At 31.7% G+C, this 20,688-nt stretch overlaps 1 protein-coding gene across 6 annotated transcripts in view; it reads left to right on the plus strand.

Moving 5' to 3' along the window:
* Nucleotides 1-6,381: 6,381 nt before the first annotated feature.
* Nucleotides 6,382-20,688, plus strand: part of mical1 (microtubule associated monooxygenase, calponin and LIM domain containing 1) — a 42,578-nt gene continuing 28,271 nt past the window's right edge. The window contains exons 1-5 of one of the 6 annotated variants that reach the window (XM_051096634.1): nt 6,382-6,473; nt 19,070-19,364; nt 19,450-19,657; nt 19,834-19,941; nt 20,049-20,144. In XM_051096634.1, coding sequence (XP_050952591.1) covers nt 19,104-19,364; nt 19,450-19,657; nt 19,834-19,941; nt 20,049-20,144 — 673 coding nt within the window. In that variant the 5' untranslated portion in view covers nt 6,382-6,473; nt 19,070-19,103. Of the gene's footprint in view, nt 6,474-9,880; nt 9,982-10,297; nt 10,423-10,488; nt 10,619-11,212; nt 11,341-19,069; nt 19,365-19,449; nt 19,658-19,833; nt 19,942-20,048; nt 20,145-20,688 lie in introns of those variants that run through there. The other 5 variants (XM_051096636.1, XM_051096637.1, XM_051096633.1 and 2 more) reach the window with 5 other exon arrangements.

Here is a 20,688-nt window from a genome sequence, read left to right on the forward strand (position 1 = left end):
TTTTAAAGAAATGATATAAGATCGTGACTGAAATTAAGTGACTGTTTGAAACAAGAACAATGTCTGGCAACCAAAAAAATTATCTGGCAACCCCAAAAAATGTACATTTTTCTTAACCAATTGTCATATTTTGTCTTTTTTTTAAACATAAACTTTTAAGTTTCAATACTTTTTTTTGTTTGTTTGTTTGTTTTTTTTAGTATTTTTGTCTTGTTTTACCATTACAAATACCTTAACATTCATACAGTACAATACATTTTTTTTAAATTAAGTGACGTTTAAACAAGAAAAATGTCTGGTAACCCATATAATTAAGCAGTCCTGTTTTCTAAAATTAGGTGACTACATTTAAATCAAGAAAAATCTCTGGCAACCCTAAAAAAATGTATTTTGTAAATATTTTAAAAGTATTTTTCTTACCCAATTGTCATATTTCTCATTTTAAAACATAAATTCATCTAGTTTTTATAATTTTTTTTTTTTTTTTGTATTTTTGTCTTGTTTTTCCATTGCAAATACCTTAATATTCATAAATCAAGATGCATTTACTTCAAGAAGCGAAATGATGTTAGTCATAATTTCCAAAATTAAGTGACCCTACATTTAAAACAAGAAAAATGTCTGGCAACCCATAAAATTAAGTATTTTTCTTACCCAATTGTCATATTTTTTTTCTCATTTTAAACACAAACTCACCTAATTTTGATAAATTTTTTAGAAAACAAGACTTTTTATCTTAATGCAATGTTTCTTGATTTAAAACGTTGAGATATCTGTACTGGAAAACGACAGAAAACACTGAGGAAGAAAATACATTTTTGTAGTGTAGGTGAACTGTTGCTTTTATCACTCACAAATATTGTTTGAGATATTTGAACTGACTCCTCAAAGCTTGTTAAATGCTTGAATTTCAAACGTTTTATCTTTCGGAGACAAATTCTGACACGCGCGGTGAAAGTTGCCACTATGTTATATGCAAAATAGCCATTGATATATATAATTGTGGGTAACGACCTCAATCGTATCGCTACTGCTTTCCCATCAGATCCACAGAAAGCCATGAACCTTGTCTGTGAGGAGAAACCTGAATGCGTAGCGATGGTTTGAGATACCCGAATAAATAGTATAATCACTGCTGAGACAATGTAGAATGAAATAGATTCGAGTTGTAGGGATGTTTGTACTGATACGATGATGCTTGCATTGATCTTAAGGGTTTGGAAATGTGAATAGTGGGTAACGTCGAGTCCCGACGGGTTGTTTAGAATGGCATGCAGCTGTAATCGCAGTACTTTAGCTGGTAGATGTGTGACGCCTGTCCATATACTGTAAATACTTTCGTATGTAAATATTCTTTTCATATTTATTCATATTGCCTCAGTTTATGTTCAGCAGATCTTTGCTTGTTTCTCCCCGTAAGATCCGCAAATCTGGTTTTCCTACAGCAACTGAATGCATAGAGAAGCTGCCAATCACAAATAATCGAATTCATAGATTCTTTATTTTCGCCTCTTTATTTTTATTTACAGTAAGACGCTCACCTTAAAGAATCAATCCTTTAGGTGACTTGCACACTATAGTGTTGTATTATTATTATTTTTTTTAACTCTTTTAACTTGCAATAAATCTGCTGTTGATTTTGACAGGTAGCTACTGCATTGTTAAACTGCACTGTATGCATCGCTCTGATCGTACTGTGACTTACGGAGGATATTTGACGATGGATGGACGATGGTGAGTTCTGTAGAACTGGAAAATAAAAATATGACAAGTAAAACGAATTTAAGTAACCACAATATTAGTGCATCCCCGTCAATGTATTCAAACTATGCAGTTGTTTTCTATCAGTTGCGTGTCTGTATTTTAACTGCAGTTGCTTACAATCAGATTCCAGGTACTTGCTCCCAGTGTACAGATCTGCAATGACTGGTTTCAAAATATGAAATAACACTGAAATGAGATTTGTACTTTAAAAAATTAATGACATGGTGTTATCTTTTTTTTTTTTTAAGTGCAATAAACTATGTTTCTAAAGCTTGGATTTAAGCACGAGAGTGTTTTTATTTCTCTACTTGTTTTAAAGGAATAATTCATCCAAGATGTAGATGAGTTTTCTTACCGATGGATACTCTGCGGTGAATGGGAGTCCAAACAGCTGATAAAAACATCTCAAGTAATCCAGACCACTTTAGTCTAGCAATTAACATTTTGTAAAGCCAAAAGCTTCATATTTGTAAGAATCAAATCCATCATTAGGATGTTTTTAACTTTAAACTAATGCTTTTAGCCATAATAACACTTCCTGACAGCTGTTTGGACACTCATTCTGACGGCACCCATTCACTACATCCGATCCACTGGTGAGCAAGTGATGTAATGCTACATTTCTCCAAATCTTGGTTTGAGAAACAAACTCATCTACATCTTGGATGGCCTGAGGGTGAGTACAGTTTCAGAAAATGTTCATTTTTGGGTGTGCTATTCCTTTAGGTTTGAGTGCCCTGATTTTTTTCCGTGACAAAAATAGCAGTGATTATTAACCTGGCTCTTCCTTGTTAATGTTTCACAGCTGATTCTGTAAGGAAATCCAGTCAAATCTGGCCTCAAGTATTTACTGTGATGTTCCTAAGCAGAGAGTTAAAGGAAAATTGGTACAATACATTGGTACAACATGTATATAAGTAGCACACATCTGGGCAAATGCGTACATGCTACTGTGATATATAATGATTAATCTCCTAGAATTATGCATGCTCATATTAATTATTATAATGATAATGAACTTAATGATAATGAACTTGAATTTATATAGCGCGTTTCTACCGTAAGTGCTCTGCAAACAAGTGAAAAGTGAAATAGCTAATAGCATGATTTAATGATATTAAGAATTTCTTCATTATTTTAAGAATAGCTTTTGCTTTATTTCTCTTATCATACAAGCTTGCTTAAAATGTGCTATATAAAATAAAGTTGTTATATATATATATATATATATATATATTTCACTAGTTAGCAGTCCTGTCCTGTGTCCCAATGTTCATACTATTCATCCTAAATAGTATGTGAGATTACAATAAGTGTGTCTCAAAGCATAGTATGCTGAAAGGAGTATGCCAAAAGTCCCCAGATGGTCTACTATTTCAGGTTGATTTTGAAGTGTGGATCCGTGCACACTTTAATGGCTAATATTGCCCACAATTCATTGCGCTTTGGCAAATGGTTAAGGCAAGAAGGAATACAGCTCTAGCTACTGGGCATGCGCACATCAATCTAACATTATTTTCATCACACTGTACAACAATAAAACTGTTTTTGTGTTATAGTAAGGGCTAAGTTTAGGGTTGGGGTAGGTGTAGACGTTAAAAAACACAATCCAATAGGTAGAACAATTAATTTCATTGTTAGTTTCTGGTTGGAGCTGTATCCCTTATAGCCACAACAGCAAAAGATTCGGTCCAGAACTACAAACACGAAAAAAACGCATTGAAAAGAAATGGTTTGAGTTACTAATAATCAGCATTTAACCTGGTAAAAAAATGTTAATTGTATCTGTGTTTCATCTGCAACAGCAATGTGAAGTTTTATAAACATCCGTTTGGTCGTTAAATTTAAAGGCATCATTATGCAGAAAATATGAGGAGAGTTTTCTTCTCTCTAATACGGTAAGAAGTTAGTCGGAGAATGTTAACTATGACAAGATGATTGACAAGCCAATTTACTGTGACATGGTAAAGACGCAGTTGTGTGACGTGATAGTATGTCTCAAAGCTTGCCTACACTGTAAAAAACTATTTGTCGAGTCAACGTAAAATAATTTGTAACCTGACTGCCTTAAAATTTTAAGTTAAGTCAACTCAAAAAAAAGTTCATTCAACTTGAAATGTTAAATTATACTAAGTGACAACTTAGATATTTGAGTTGAATCAACTTAAAATTGTAAGGCAGCTGGGTTACTTACCCATCTGTTAAGTTCAGCAAACACAAATATCTAAGTTGTTACTTAGTACAACTTAACATTTCAAGTTGACTAAACTTATTTTAGTTGACTGAACTTAAAATTTTAAGGCAGCAGGGTAACAAATTATTTTAAGCTGACTCAACAAATTGTGTTTTTTATTTTTTACAGTGTACTCTTCTGTACAGTGTGTACTTTTTCTTCACCAAAAGAGTACATACTTTAAGGGCGTAGTATAAGTAGGCACATTGGGACGCAGCACTGATCTGAAATTGTGGTTCACGAATCGTTATTAAGATCGGAACTTCGGAGCGCGGATCGCAAATCATTTGAGTTTGGAACTTTGGGTTTGCGAATCTTGTGATTTAGATAGAGTTCAAAGAATTTGAGAATCTTTCTTTCTTATCTCTTATTAAACAGTACATACATCAAACCCAGGGGCGGATCTAGAAAATAATTTTAAGGGTGGCAAAGGGGTGGCATGGGGTCTATGAGGGGTGGCAACACCAAAGCAAGCCACCATGCATAGTTTTAGGGGATTTAGTCTGACATACACAGTTGTGTTCACAAATATTGCATTACCATTCATCCTGTTTTAAAAAAAAAAACATTTCAATATCCAACCAAGCCACTACACAACATAAAAAGCTTCAACATGTTATACATATTTCTGAGCTTGTATCACTAAAGAAGACATGAAGTTCTATTAAAATTACATAGGCTACTTAGATGGTATAAATCACGTTTAGTGCAAGTTTGAAGTTTCAAGAGCAACAAAAACATCTGAATTTCCTACTATTACAAGAAATACAATAATATCAAAGCACTGAAAATGGACCAGTTTTGAAAACAATGTTTGATTTTCTATTATTAACAGAGGTGGAAATGTCTGTAATCACCCAGAGCACACTATCAACCATATAATCTAGCAACACCCCAGCAACTGCATTGCAAGAGCCTAGCAACCACCCAGAATATCCTAGCAACCCATTAGCAAACATCTAGAACGTCTGACCAAACTATTTATGTTTTTAAACAATACTTTAAGACAAGCCAGCATACATTTGTCTTTCAAACTTTTTCAATCTAGTTATCACAGGCATAGTAACTAGTACTATAGTAAAACCATGTTTAATTAAAAAAAAGGGTAATACATTTGCACCTAATACAGACAAGGATGAATACAGTTTCGACTGCTTAACAGAGTTTTGGATAGTTTCCATAGACCTAAGAGAGGTTCGGGCCAGGTATTTGTTTATGTATGTGAAATTTGGCTAGAAGGAAACACAAATTAAGTTATATTTTGCTATATTCTCTTCTGAGTAGTCAAACAATTCAAAGAAAACATCTTTAAAACTGCTGTTGTAATGTTGGTTTTACATAATCAAAATTATCTGATTATTTTCTGATGAATATGCTAACATAAAAAAAGCTCTCTTTATGAATTACGAGTATGTTATCTACCAAATCTATAAATAAAGACTTCAGATGACATGAAACTGTGGTTTATTGTCCTCTAGCGACACCTGCTGTTATGCTAAAGTAACTGCAACATTGACATTCAGTTTAACCATACACTGTACGTTATTTGAGTAATCTTGCTTATTTGTTGGACTTGAGATAGATATTGCGTCTACAACCCACATTGTTTTATTCATCGTAAAAATATTTTATATACTTTTGAAGGCCTGTCTTTGAACATTTCACTTTGAGCTTTTTAGAATGGGGAATTTTTAGAGCATATCTTTTTAGAAAAAGTTTATAAAAGACAAACTTGTTAGTACAGACTGTGAATAAAGCTTCTGAGCGAATTCTGTTGAAAATTGAAAGTTGGTGTGCAGGTGCAAGAAAGATTTGTTGCCACAATAACCTTGCAAAACACCTGCAGCTTCTCTAAAACTCTGCAACAGTGTCTGAAAATAATTTCGAAAGTTATTTCGAAAGTCTTTGGGGGTCATAAACTAAGCAAAAGATAGGCCTGCCCTGCCCTGCCCTGCCCTGTGGTAATAGTATTTGCTTCTATGCATTACCCGGAAAAGTCAACTTTAGAATATTACTATGGAGAAGGTTTACCTCATGAATATTAATTACGTCATGATGACGTTCGAAACCTAAATAATATTTATTATTATTATTTTTTAATCCAACATTAAATTAACCATTTTATTATTATTATTATTATTATTATTATTATTAGATCATATGAAATCAGTGTACAAATACTAAACCCGTATGCAGTTAGTGAACTTTGTTTTTTATATATAAAGGAAGCAAACCAAAAAAACGCTTTTAAAAAATAAACTTTCGTAATTAAAAAACAAAACAACAACTAACAAGCACCAAACTGGCACAAAGAACCCTTAGAAAAACTTAGCCAATAAAAACGTCGAACGTCACACCATGTAATTAATATTCATGAGTCGTTCCTTCCCGCTAGTAGGATTCGTAAACTTCCTAGCCGCCTCAGGTGAGTTTAAATCGCAGAGAGATAAACAAAGTGGCACAACTGGCTTACAAGGTAATTATTTATTTGATTAACTTGAATCACAGAGCTGTCAGTCGATTAATTAGTAAAACAACAAATGTATCGTTACTTTAGTGAGCGCTGCACAGCTTGAATGAGACGGAAACTACGCTAATGTGAACTTGTACTGATGTGATGTGCTTAGCAAGTTGTTACAGTGATGGTTTCTTCATAACTAGACTGATTAAATCTTGTTTTTACACGGTTTTGAACTGTTTCCACAAACCGGAATCTTGAAAAATAATAATAATAGTAGTAATGCATGAGCATATTTAAGTTGCTATCAAACAAGAGTCACGTTTTCTGAATTTTGGGTCTTTAAAAATGTTTATCTCCGGTCATAGATTAATGAGCACATGGCAAGTGTAGATGTATTCCCATGTTTTTTCACATATAAATCTAGTAAATACCATTGTTTTTGAAGATGGTGTTCTCTGAAACAATCGCTGTACCTTGATACCATTTTTGTATGTTTTTTTCCGTTGACTTCCATGTACTGTACTGTAAATACTACTGTACATGGAATTCAGTAGCATAGCACTTCCTAGTGTTTACTTTTTTTCTCACTGAAAAGCGATAATATTACATGCCACTTGTTTAACTTGTTCTGATTAGTGTTGTTTTGGGGGTTGTGCTTTGCTTGGGTAAGTTTAAGCACTTATTTGTATTGTCTTTGCTATTAAAAGCCCCGTCTCCTCTGCATATGCGTGAAAGCCACACTGAGTCTGTTTCCTGAGATAAAACCCATTTGGGATGTTGCAGAAACTTGTTGCTGGTGACGTGTGTGTTTAGTGTTGAGTAACTGAACTGATCATCTTGTGAGTGCACAGGGAAATTCTGCATAATGTAATGACTTGGATTTCTCACCCAAAACTCTCAGGATAAAAAAGTACAAAAGCTATCACTTTCTAAGGATATACCTTTGTACTTAAGGGATCCATCGTGGTACTTTTAAAAGTACATATTAGTACCTTTTTTTTTGAAAAGGTACTGCCCCAGTGACAGCTTTTGTACTTTTTTTTTCTGAGAGTGAACTTGCTGCATTTAATATGTCTTAATCTGGGGACTTTATTCTTTGCTTATTTATATTGCTGTATTTATCAACAGTGGCTGTTATCAAGATTGCGTCATAGACTTGTTCTCTTTAAGTTTGTTTTATGACTTTATGAATTCACAGCACGTATCCGTATGGTACGTGCTCCGTCCCATGTGAATTTGAAACTGAAACACCTTATATAGTCATAGTGAATGGATGAATGTCACTAAACCTGTCAGGAACATGTTACGTTTTGCTCAAAGTCAAAACAATGTGATGAAATCATTTTTGATGAAGGTCTCTGAAATGTATGTCTAATTAAAAGTCGTTTAATGTGTATATAAGTGTGAACAGGACTTGTTCCAATTTTGTAGGAAAAAGAAAATTATATTATAATATATTATATAATGTATATGGGAAATATGAGATTTAAAATGTTTTTTTTTTAAAAAACATTCTGCACACAAAAAATGAATTTTCAGCATCATTTCAGAAATCATTGTAATATGCTGATTTATTATCAATGTTAAAAACAGTTGTGCCGCTTCATATTTTTTTGGAAACTTACTTGTGATACTTTTTTCAGGATTCTTTAAATAATAAAAAATGTAAAAGTACAGCAATTATTTTAAATAGACATCTCTTTCTAACAATATAAGTCTTTTCTGTCACTTTTTTTTTTATCAACTTAACACTTCCTTGCTGAAAAAAAGTATTAATTTCTATCATAAAAAGAAAGAAAAACATTACCATTTTCAGCATTGATAATAAATCAGCATATTAGATTGATTTCTGAAGGATCATGTGACACTGAAGACTTGAGTAATGACAAGAAAATTCAGCGTTGCATCACAAAAATAAATCATATTTTAAAGTATGTTAAAGTAGAAAAACTTTATTTTAAATTGCAATATTATTTCACAATATTGCAGCTTTTTCTGCATTTTTGATCACATTAATTCAACCTTGATGAGAATAAAAAAAAAAAACATTAAAAATCTTACTGACCCCAAACTTTTGAATATATGTTTAGAAAAACTTGATTTTAAATTGCAATAATATTTCTCAATATTACAGCTTTTTCTGTATTTTTGATCAAATAAATTTAGTCTGGATGAGAATAAGAAACTTCTTTAAAAACATTAAAAATCTTACTGAACCCAAACTTTTAAATATGTATGTATATATTTATATAATCTTATTTATTGAAATAATTAAAATAATAAGATTTTGGGCTGAAATGGAGTGTCCTGCGGCTTTAGTGATCTCTCATCTGACACTGCAGCTGTTTAGTTTATTTGACAGGATATTACGCTACATAATAAAATCATATGCACTATGCATGTGCTTCATAACAAGGGCACAGATTTGCATCTTCCATGCTGATTCAAAAAACCTGTTAATGAGCCCACAGGGACTGAATTTAACACCACCAAACCTGCAAAAGCACATAATAAATTGTGTTTTAAAAGTAGTTATAGTTTAAACCTGTCCAGATCAATATCTATCTATCTATCTATCTATCTATGTATATATATATAGGGCTGTTGAATGATTAATCGTGATTAATCGCATACAAAATCAAAGTTTGAGTTTGCCTAATATATGTATGTGTACTGTGTAATTATTATGTGTATATATAAATACAAACACATTAACAAATATATTTAAGAAATACTTGCAAGTATATGTAGTTATTATAATTTTTATATAAATTGTTTTATCTAAATAAAATATTTTGTACATAAATAACATTACTCTTTTTATATATTACTCAATATATACATTAATTTGTGTGTTTATATATAAATAATAATTACACACATTACACACACATATTAGGCAAACTCAAACATTTATTTTGTATGCGATTAGTTGCGATTAATCATTTGACAGCCCTTATATATTTATTATTATATAAATTTATTATGCCTTTTTTCTTTAGCATTATAACTATTTTTATGTCATAATTTACCCAATGAAATCTCATTATTGTAATGTATCTGGACATTTTACTTTTGTATGTAATTCTTATTGGTGAATCTCCGTGAATCTCTATTTTTACTGTAGTGCATTATTAAATGCAATTGCTAATGCAATTATTTTTATTACTTTAAAAAAATCTATTAAAAAAAGCAAATAAATGTGTATTTTTATATTAATATATTAAAGACATTTCATAATAGTGTTAATGCAATTTTTAAAAATATATTTTTAAATATTATTATTATGTTTTTGGGGGGGAGTGAAATATGGCTTGGACATATTCTTGACAGGTTTCCTGAGATCCACCCCCTCGATTTATGAGAGGCGTGAATATATATCATGATTGGCATGCTGTACCTGATAAGATACAAGAATAGTATGTGTTGAACGTCTCACATCTGTTCCGCATATCGCAGGCCTTTATTCGCGAACAACAGCAAAACTGACATGCTGTCAACTGTTTCATTCAAGCTCTTTCAGGTAGTAGCCCGTCTATTTGTTAAGCGTTAATGTGAACAAGACATGACTTTGTTTGTTTCCAGGAAGTGATGCGTGAGAGATTACTGGCTGCGCTACATGCTGCGTGCACATAAAACGTTCAGGAAGTGCCACAACATTTGTTTGAAGCAAGTTGTTGGCACACAGGGGGCTGATTATGGGGTTTGAACATGAAAACCACCTGAAGTCACGTGCTGTTTCTAACACAGCAAGACGTCACTAAGAAATGAGTTGCAGCATTGCATTAACCTCACTTAACTGCAGCTAAACTCCTAACATTAATACTTCAAATCATGCAACACATTGTTCTGCAAATTTCTAAGACCGTGTCCTTGATGTTTCTCATTTTGACCCACTGAGAAGTTAAACTGGGAACCAAGTAGCATTCTAAATGCCATGATACTTGACATCATTAGAGATGAGGTAAAACAGGGATGTTACAAGAGCTTAACATCATGCTTGTTTCCTCAGAATTCGTATGTTTTTATTAATGCCATATGCGTTTTAGTTACAAGTGTCTGTTGTAAAGGAAGTTCTTACAGTAGCTCAGCACTTTGAGAATCAGACCGGAGATGCTGTGACGCGTGTATCATTTTACTTTCAATTTAAGCATTTAAAGGTAAGAGTTTATCAGTTTATATGCTATCAGAAATTTCTGGCACATGTCACTAGGTAGATTATTTAGCATGATAATTTTAAACATTTTTAAAATGCTTTCACTTTTCAGAAGTGTTTGAATTTAAAGTGAACTTGCTTGTTTAACTTGCCTGGAGTTTTGTACACAAGTGAAGTATTTATTCTATGTACCAAAGTGAAACAGTGTCCAAAATGAAAGAAAGCAAACTTTGTGCTTTGTAAGAAACAGCATGCGATCCAGAGACACTTGCATTTATGAAACCCACAAGAGTTGCAGGTGACACTGAATGTTGTGTTAAAATAGTCTTGCCTCAATTACAGTCATCGGTGCAAGATGCAAATCTAAATTTATACATACATCATGGTCACATGAAACACTTAGTGTAGCAATATATTCACCCTGTTTTTTTTTATACACCCTGCAGCCAGTGACTCACTTGGTGTGATGCTATGCAGTAGTACCGGTGTACTTGCTTGTTTGTTTGTTATTGTAAACTAACCTTAATCTAGTTTGTGACATATCAGTATAGTCATAAGTTATGCTTTCCCTTTACGTGAACTCTGGGTTAGCATAGGGTTAACTTCACAGTACGTTTCCTGTTAAAAGTTGTGGAACTTGATTCCATAAAGCTCATTCAGGCTGAACAATATGTAGTACTTTTGTCCAGGCACTCGTCTCCGAAACTGAACTGAATCTTTCGTCTTGTAAGTGCATTTTGTTTATTATAGTAATGTTTGTTGACTTGTGTAATCTTGTACAACATGTTATTTTAATATACAGGTGTGTGTGTGTGTGTGTATGTATAAATGTAAACATATAATTATTTATGGTAATTGAGTGTGTGTGTGTGTGTGTATACACACACACACACACACACACATACACACACATACACACACACTTGTACATTTTATTTCTAACATACATGTGTGAGTGTGTTATTATGTACAATATTTATTGTGATTATTTAAAAAAAGACAAATGAAGACTTGGGAAAAAAATTAACATTTTGTACATTTTAAAGTTAAATTATTGTATCTAATGCACTTTGAGAGTTGAAAAAAGAAAAAAAGTCAGTGAATTGATATCTACCTGAACTTTAAGGTGTACTGGATTCAACCCTCTTTTTATTTGTGGTATACTGTCTCAGTCTAATTTACATTCACTGGTATTTTAGGAAGCCAAATAAATTAGAATATAATAGTAATAATAACAACAAAAATTTTTGTAAAACAATCGCACTGCAAAATAAATGAAAATTAATATTTCGTAATTATATATTTTTGCTTTACACTACAGTAGAGAAATTACAATACTTATTTCCTAATTTCTACACTTGAAAGAGATATTTTGGACAGCAGTAATGTAACCCATTTAAACGCTAGCTGTCAGCAACTCATTATGCACTTTTAAGCTTTTAAGCTTTTAATGGAAATAGCAGTAGATCTTTTACTTTGGAAATCTCCAGCTTTAGTGAAAACAGGTAAGTCCATACTTCACTTTGATTTTTCCTCCTTAAATTTCATATTACAACAATAAAAACTTATATACTTAATATATATATAATATAATATAATAAAATGCATCAGCTGCAACACTAAGCAAAACAAATGTAGAATGTCTAATGTTTTCAAATGGCGAAAAAAATAAAGAAAGGACAGGAGTCATATCAACTTAATTTTAAACTACAGTTTTAGTATGTTTATAAGCTGTTTAATATAAAGAGTGAAGAATGGCTCACTGGATAATGTTAATTCACTAAATAATATTCTCTGAAATATAGGAATATAACAAACAAAACATAATATTTTATTGCATTTCTAAACTGGTATGTTACATCAGAATGACTAATATTTTGTCATTCTAGATTCTGACAAAACGCTGTTTACACAGAACTTCTCAAACTGCGATTGCTCGCGGAGATAATGAATAATTAATTTCCATAGAGTGCTCAAAACACCCACAAGATGACAGCGTTTATCGGTGAATCCGATATTACAAAACCGATAACTGATTATAGTAAAATGCTTAAATGTCAGAAAAAATATAGGTAATTCGATATATTGGTCGATCTCTAATAACTGTGGTCGTTGCGTTCCCAAACACGCACTGAACTCGCAGTACATGCAATAAACAAGTTCACTGTATTCATTCACGGTGAACGGAGCCGTTTGGATGTGTGGAAAACACGAGCTGATAGCCTGAACGAAGTGTGTGCTTCGCTTTGAAACGCCCAGCAAAAACAAACTTGATGAAGGGATTAAGTTATGTTGCGTTTTCAGTTTTAGTTTTTTGACACATACTGTGTCAAAGCATAATGGCCCAAAACACAACTTTAAAGACATTTTATGTTAGAACAAGAAGTTTAAAATTTTAAAAAAGGCTTTAAATTAGTTGTTTTTTCTGCTGATGAGAGGTTTGGTCAAAAATATAATATCACAATTTTTTTTCAGAAATACTGTGGTTCTTTGTCATGTTGGTTTTACTATTTTGCAAGGGGTCTGAGAAGTAAAGCCAAACTAATTTCCCTTTTTTAAAAAAAAAAAAAAAAAAAAAAAAAAAAAAAAAGGTAACAAAGTATAATATAAAAAAGAAAGGCAGATATTTAGGCCAAAGTGAGTGAAGATAAAAATCTTTGTCATTGTTTTATGTTATTATATGTTAAAATGAGAACAAAGATACACATTTCAAATGCACGTAATGTACAAATAAAACAAACAGTGCTTTATTTTTCAGGTACAGTAGGTGTATTTAGCAGTAGCATTCAAGAAATTGAAGTAACAAATATAAAAAGTGAAACACTATATACTTATACACTATATACATCAATTGTACATTGATTCTTATTAAAGCAACTTTATTAAAGTTCTTCAGTCAAGAGCAGTGAGTAAATTTTTTTTTTTTTGTTATACCCTTATTTAGTCACACTCAGGTTGTTTTTAACCTGAATGAGTTTCTTTTTGCTATTGAACATCTATTATCTATTTGATAATCTCTATTATTATATTTAATGTGGACCAGCTACTGTTTGATTACTCACATTCTTCAAAACATCTTATTTTGTGATTAGCACATAAAAGAAATTAATGCAGGTTTGACATATAAGTGAGTAAATGATGACAAAATGATTTTGAGTGAACTATCCCTTTAATGACGAGCAGCAGCATGTTTAGTACTGTCGCTTTAAGAGCTGCACGTATCTAATATAGGCAAGCAACTGTGTTTATATGTAAACCTTGTGTGTTTTAACAGTATTTGCGCAATCAAACGCGATACGTAACTTAGTTCAGTAATTAGCTTTTAGTATGTTAACGGCGCATGTTAGAACAGCATGCATATGAAATGTTTAACCGGCAAATAATGTACTTTTTAATGTACTGATTGTGAATAAGTGCAGTGTCCTGTGAGCGTAACTACTCTACCGCTGAGTTAAAACTGATGTGAATGTATGTCGTGTTGTACAGTATATTGAGACGGAGGCGCCAGAACTTCAATAGCCCAATACTATGATTTTTCTCCAAAAGCAGATTGTGGAGACATTTTTATTGTCCACGGTCAGAAATCGTCATATTGCACACCCCTAAAGAGTCAGCATTTGAAGCAAAAACAGAATGGTCTGATATTATCTTTGTGAAATTATGCTATATTAACCACATAAAAGCAGATAACTGAATGAGAATGCTTATTCACTCTTTGCCAGCAGGTGGTGCTTATGGAACAGCAGCAATACAACATTTCCTTTACCGCTGTAAACGAAGCAGAGCTGCTTATAAACACTAATTTATCAAGCATTATACAGAGGCAAGATGAAAAGAAAAATATACCATCTAAACTTTTCTGTAGACAGTCGGTTCCCTTCAGAGATACATTCATATAAACCCCCACCCACGATCATGATTCATTTTACATCTCAACCGACTTGAATTGTCAGATATTTTCACTGAAAATTTCATGTTTAGGGCCCTTTGATTTCCACAATGCAGAAAACGTGGATGGAATTGTGGAATCCTGTCATAAAAACGTAATTTACTGAACGCGGAGTGTCACGGAATTTGTAAAAGTTTAAATGAATGAATCAAAAGTAGGTCATTACACTTAAATCAAACCACAATATAGACTAGTATCTGTAAATGTTACGCTGGAAAAATACTGTTTAAATGTGAATCCTGCATGTTCTGCGTGTCTCTGTTTTAATGAATTGAACAGATGAGTGGTTTTGTTTACTATAGACACTGAAATGCACGTGATGTTCGCAACGATTTTTAGCGTCTGTCGTCTCACTAAATGAGGACGTAAATACGTGAACAGTATCTGCTGAGAGTCACTTCATGAGCATTTGACCGTTCCATTTTAGGAAAACTAGCGTTATATCATATGCACACAGAAATGTAAACGTAGACGCGGTAACCCGTCAAAATAAAAGTCTGGTTTAACTTGAAGACATTGTGCCAGATATATATTACTACTATTACTACTACTACCAATACAAAACGAACATTATTTTTTTAGGGTATAATCACACAACATTTCTTTCATGTTTTAGTTTTAATAGTAAATTCCCCTTTGTTTGCCAAAAAAAAAGAGTTTGCTTAATTTTCAATAATTAAAAGATAAATGAAATTAATGTTTTATGCCTTCATTTGATAATCAGAACATTTTAAATACACAACACAGAATTTCTGAGGGTAAAAAAAACCTTTCATAAAGCTATTTTAAGAATAAATTCAAGTAAATTAAGTATGCATTCAAATAATTAGACATGCTAAAACACAGAATTTGATAACAGTAAAACATATGGTGAGAAAGAATAAAACAATTCATATGGCCCTAAACATGTCATTTTTGTTAAACCTTTAGTAAATTGATGTGAAATTGTATACGTTTTATGATTTTAATTAAGTAGACATGCTCTTTGATTAATAAAATTTAATTTAACCATTAAAAAGGAGTTGAGAAAAATTAAAACGGGAAAAAACAGAATCCAGAAAAATTTAAACGGAAAAAATTTTGAAAAAAATAAAACGGAATTTGGGAAAAAATAAAACTGATTTCATAGGGCCCTACATGCTGTATTACATTGTAGATTGTTGTTATATACAAACTAAAAAATATTCAGACACCAGGTATCATTTTGGATATTTTTTTTACTAGTCACTAGTTACTAGTCACCAGGTCACTATAGTTCATTTATGTAAGTGAGGATAGCAAAATAAAGTAAACCGTGACGTACCTGAAAATTCTTCATACAGTGGACTACCAGTGAAATTTTTGACCAAAAATTTGATTGGACACTTTGACCTGATCATGTTTTGTTACATACCTTTTTTATCAATTATCTGACATTATCAAGATGACAGTTTCCATCTTGAGTTCTTGTCATATTTTATTACCATTTTCTAAACTATAGCGAATAAACACTGATAATGTGACAAATTTGCAAGGTGTCTGAATAAAGTTTGGTTTGACTGTAATTCATTTGTGATTTATCAAGATGAATTTGACACAGTTTAACTCTGAGTTGGTCATATTTTATTACCATTCTCTAAACTATAGCGAATAAAATGTGAGACATGTTGAAGGCGTCTGAATAAATTTTGGTTTGACTGTAGATCACGCCTTTTTAAAGTCTTAATTTGCACTTCTGCATTTCAGAGCAGATGCAGTTCAATTCGTAAAGTCATGGCATTGTTGTATGCATTGCTAAAATGTATAACTTTGTCAGTATTTTTGCCTTGTTTTCCAGTACAAATATCTGAACATCTTTAAATGCAAACTGAACATATGAACTTTTTTTGAAACATTTCTAATACAAATAATTTTCTGATCCATGGACATTTACATTCGGGGACCCAGAGTATTATGTTCTCTTTCATTTATTTCTCAAATTTTCATTACTTGTTCTTAAAAAGGTCTTCAGAAATTTTGCAGAAACCCAGTAGATATATATATTTCATATTTATATTAAAAACTGTTACAGAGAAATAGTTTGGGGCAAATTTGGGGCAATGCAGAATCCAGTCATAAAAATGGAATTTACTGTATAACACAAAATGTCATCTAATTTGCTAAGTTTTGGATGAATAAATCTAATAGTAGGTCAGTACATTTAAATCAAAAGTTGATATGGACTAGTACACACATGCTAAAGCGCCTGTGATGCTCACAGTGTAACTGCTCTGAGAGTCACTTCATTAGAATTTTATCTTTTAAAAAAACAAAAAAAAAATTACTATTGTCATATCAGATACAAACAGAAACTTAAAGGTCTTCACAGCAACCCGTCAAAAGAAAAGTTTGTTTAAACTTGAAACTGTGACAAAAATCTGTTACTTAATGTAATGATAGTACTACTACTAATAAAATTATTATTATTTTTTTTTTAAGGAAAATTCATTTATCAGTAAAATTTTCAAAAATACAGAATAAGAAATAATATTGTAAATTATTATTTGAATGTAAAATAACTGTTTTCTTTGTGATTAATTTGTAATTAAATTACAAATGAAGTAAGTAAGTAAGTAGAGTAAATTGTAAGTAAATTGTAATTTATTCCTGTGACGCAGCACTGAATTTTCAGCATCATTACTCCAGTCTTCAGTGTCACATGATCCTTCAGAAATTATTCTAATATGCTGATTTATTATCAATATTGGAAACAGTTGTGCTGCTTAATATTTTTTGGAACCTGTGATACATTTTTCAGGATTCTTTGTTTAATAAAAAGTTAAAAAGACCAGCATTTATTTAAAATAGAAATCTTTTGTAACAATATGAAGTATACAGTTTAACAATTTAGGGTCAGTAAATTTTTATTCTTTCTTTTTTTGAAAGAAATTAGTATTTAATTCAGCAAGGATGCGTTAAATTGAAAAGTGATAGTAAAGACTTATATTGTTTGAAAATATTTCTATTTTGAATAAATGATGTTCTTTTTAAGTTTTTATTCATTAAAGAATCCTGTAAAAAGAATCACAGGTTTCAAAAACTGTTTTCAACATTGATAATAATAATAAATCAGCATATCAGAATGATATCTGAATGATCATATGACACTGAAGACTGGAAATTCAGCTTTGCATCACAGGAATAATTTCTTTTTTGAAGTATATTAAAATAGAAAACCATTATTTTAAATTGTAATAATATTTCACAATATTGCAGTTTTTCTGCGTTTTTGACAAATAAATCCAGCATTGAAGAGACTTGTTTAAAAAACATTAAAAATCTTACTGATCCCAAACTTTATTAAAATTTATTGAAACCATTAAAATGGAATTTTAAAATTAATGGAAAACGCATATACATATACATATACATATACATATAATATGTATATTCATAGGGCCTTAAAAATTGAATTTTTCTTAAACTTTTAATAAATTGCTGTTAAATTGTGTAACTTTTATGATTTAAATTAATTAGACATGGTTAAATTAAAACAGACAAATTAAAAAGGAAAAAACAGAATTTTGGGGGCCTTACAAAATAAATCCAGAAGAGAAATGCTTCTCGATGCAAGTTATGACAGGATTTGTTATATGTAATCTCCCTTTCTTTGTCACCCCTATGCTTTTGGGTTTGTTTTGCATTAAAAATTAATCTGTTAATTTCCAATGAATTTATCAATACTAATTCTAGGGAAATCCCAGTTATACTGCAATGCATCAGCCAGAACAAAAATTAAAAATAATAATAATTTCTAAAAAAAAAAAAAAAAAAAAAAAGGTAGGTGTTGCTCTTTCTCATGCAGAACTGCAGTTATGTTCTGGGTGCTTGCCAAGGTGTTGCATTTGGTAAGGTGTTAACATCAAATTTACATTTCTGTATGATATTGTGGTTTCTAGATATGACTCAGGTCCCTGCTTCATGTATAGTATTCTCTTAACAGACACTTGTATCTAAAAAAGCAACTGAGGAATGTAAATTGTAATTTTGATTGAGATATCTTTCCTTCTTGTAGCACAAATGTGACCCTGGACCACAAAATCAGTCTTAAGTAGCACGGGTATATTTGTTGCAATAGGCAAAAATACATTGTATGGGTGGAAATGATCAATTTTTCTTTTATGCCAAAAATCATTAGGATATTAAGTAAAGATTGTGTAAATTTTGTAAATTTCCTACTGTAAATATATCAAAACATAATTTTTGATTAGTAATATGCATTGCTAAGAACTTCATTTGGACAACTTTAAAGGCGATTTTCTCAATATTTTGATTTTACAGATCTTTCAGATGATGTATAAAACTCAGTTTAAAAAAAACTGACCCTTATGACTGTTTTTGTGGTCCAGGGTCTAAAAAACCGATTGAACTACATGCCAAAATTAACGTTCAGAGTTTGTTTAAATACTTTTTTTGTCAGCCAGTGAATAGCTGATGTGCTCTTTTTGTATGAAATCCCTTTGTAAAGTCTGTCTCTTGTCTCCGCAGCTCTTCTAGCAGGCTCCAGGTCTCTCCCATCACAATGGTCATCGAGTCAGACTCTGTCAGTCCCAGCCATGCTCTGTTTGACCGCTTTGTCCAGGCACAGTCCTGCAAAGAAACACAGCAGAACTTCGTTGAACTCTGCCGCCACCTGGAGGTCGATCCTAAGGACTACAAGCACTTCTACAGCAAACTCAAGGACAGACTCAACTACTGGAAAGCCAAAGAACTCTGGCAGAAGATCGACAAGAGAGGCACCCATCCGGATTATGAACAGGGCCAGGCGTGTCAGCAAAACAAGGTACCATAAATAACCTGACAAATGTTAGATATTAGTTGTTTAATGCTAGGAAATGTAACCCAAACACTCTCTTTCTCTGTGTTAGTGTTTAGTGTTGGGTGCGGGTCCATGCGGTCTCAGGACGGCGATTGAATTAGCTCTGCTAGGCGCTAAGGTAGTCATACTGGAAAAAAGAGGGTCCTTTACAAGGAATAATGTCCTGCATTTGTGGCCGTACACCATTCGAGATCTTCTCAACCTCGGTGCAAAGAAATTCTATGGCAGATTCTGCAGTGGATCCATTCATCACATAAGTGAGCATTTATATGCTGTTTTTGTTTTTTTAGGTTACCGAATTAATTCCATTCAACATGAACGACAGTGAATGGTATCCACCTATTAATCGTTTACGTTAGACAGTAAATATAGTCAAAATGAAACTTTATAATGTGTAACTTCAGGTATAGTAATGAGGTCTGTGTTTCTTTAGGTATCCGTCAGCTGCAGTTGATTCTGCTGAAACTGGCCCTTATTTTGGGGGTTGAGGTGCACACTGAAGTGACTTTTGAAGATCTGCTGGAGCCATCAGGGTCTACAGGTACTGTAGAAACCAGCTTTAGTTGTTGTAACAGGACATTGAAAGATCTGCAGTCATGAACTTGAAAAATAACATTTGTTCATTAACTTTTTCTCTTTGTTTCTCAGGATGGAGGGCAAAGATGTCTCCTGCGTCCCACACAGCTGCCGCTTTTGAGTTTGATGTTTTTATTTCAGCTGGAGGGGGAAAATATGTGCCCAGTGGTAAGTAAAACATTTACACACACTTTTTTTTTTTTTTTTTTTTTTTTAATTTTATTTATTATTAAATATTTGTATTTATTTATTTTTTTATGTTGTAAAAACCCTCCTTATTCAAGTCACTTTGTACATTTTTTTTAGCTATTATTTATTTATTTATTAGGTGAGTTTATAGAACCACTTTTACTTAATTTACTTCATTTTCAACAAAATGTTTTTCAATTAAAAAATAAAATAGTTTTTGTTATAAATTCTCATTATCCAAGTCACTTTTTACAAAATACTTTTTACAAAAAACCTTTGTTTTGTTTTTAAATAAATGTAATTTTTAATTTTGTTGTAAAACCCTCTTTATCTCAGTCACTTTGTACTAAATACTATTGTTTTTTTTATAGATTTTATTATTGAATTAAATGCATTTAAATCTTTATTTTGTAACTTTTTATTTTAATAACACTTTCCTACTTTTGTTTTCTCCATGTGTCTTCAGGTTTTAAGATTAACAATGTATTTTATTTTATTTTATTTTATTATTAAATATTTTTAT

This window comes from Labeo rohita, chromosome 23 (assembly GCF_022985175.1).
Source record: "Labeo rohita strain BAU-BD-2019 chromosome 23, IGBB_LRoh.1.0, whole genome shotgun sequence".
Classification (NCBI taxonomy): Eukaryota; Metazoa; Chordata; class Actinopteri; order Cypriniformes; family Cyprinidae; genus Labeo; species Labeo rohita.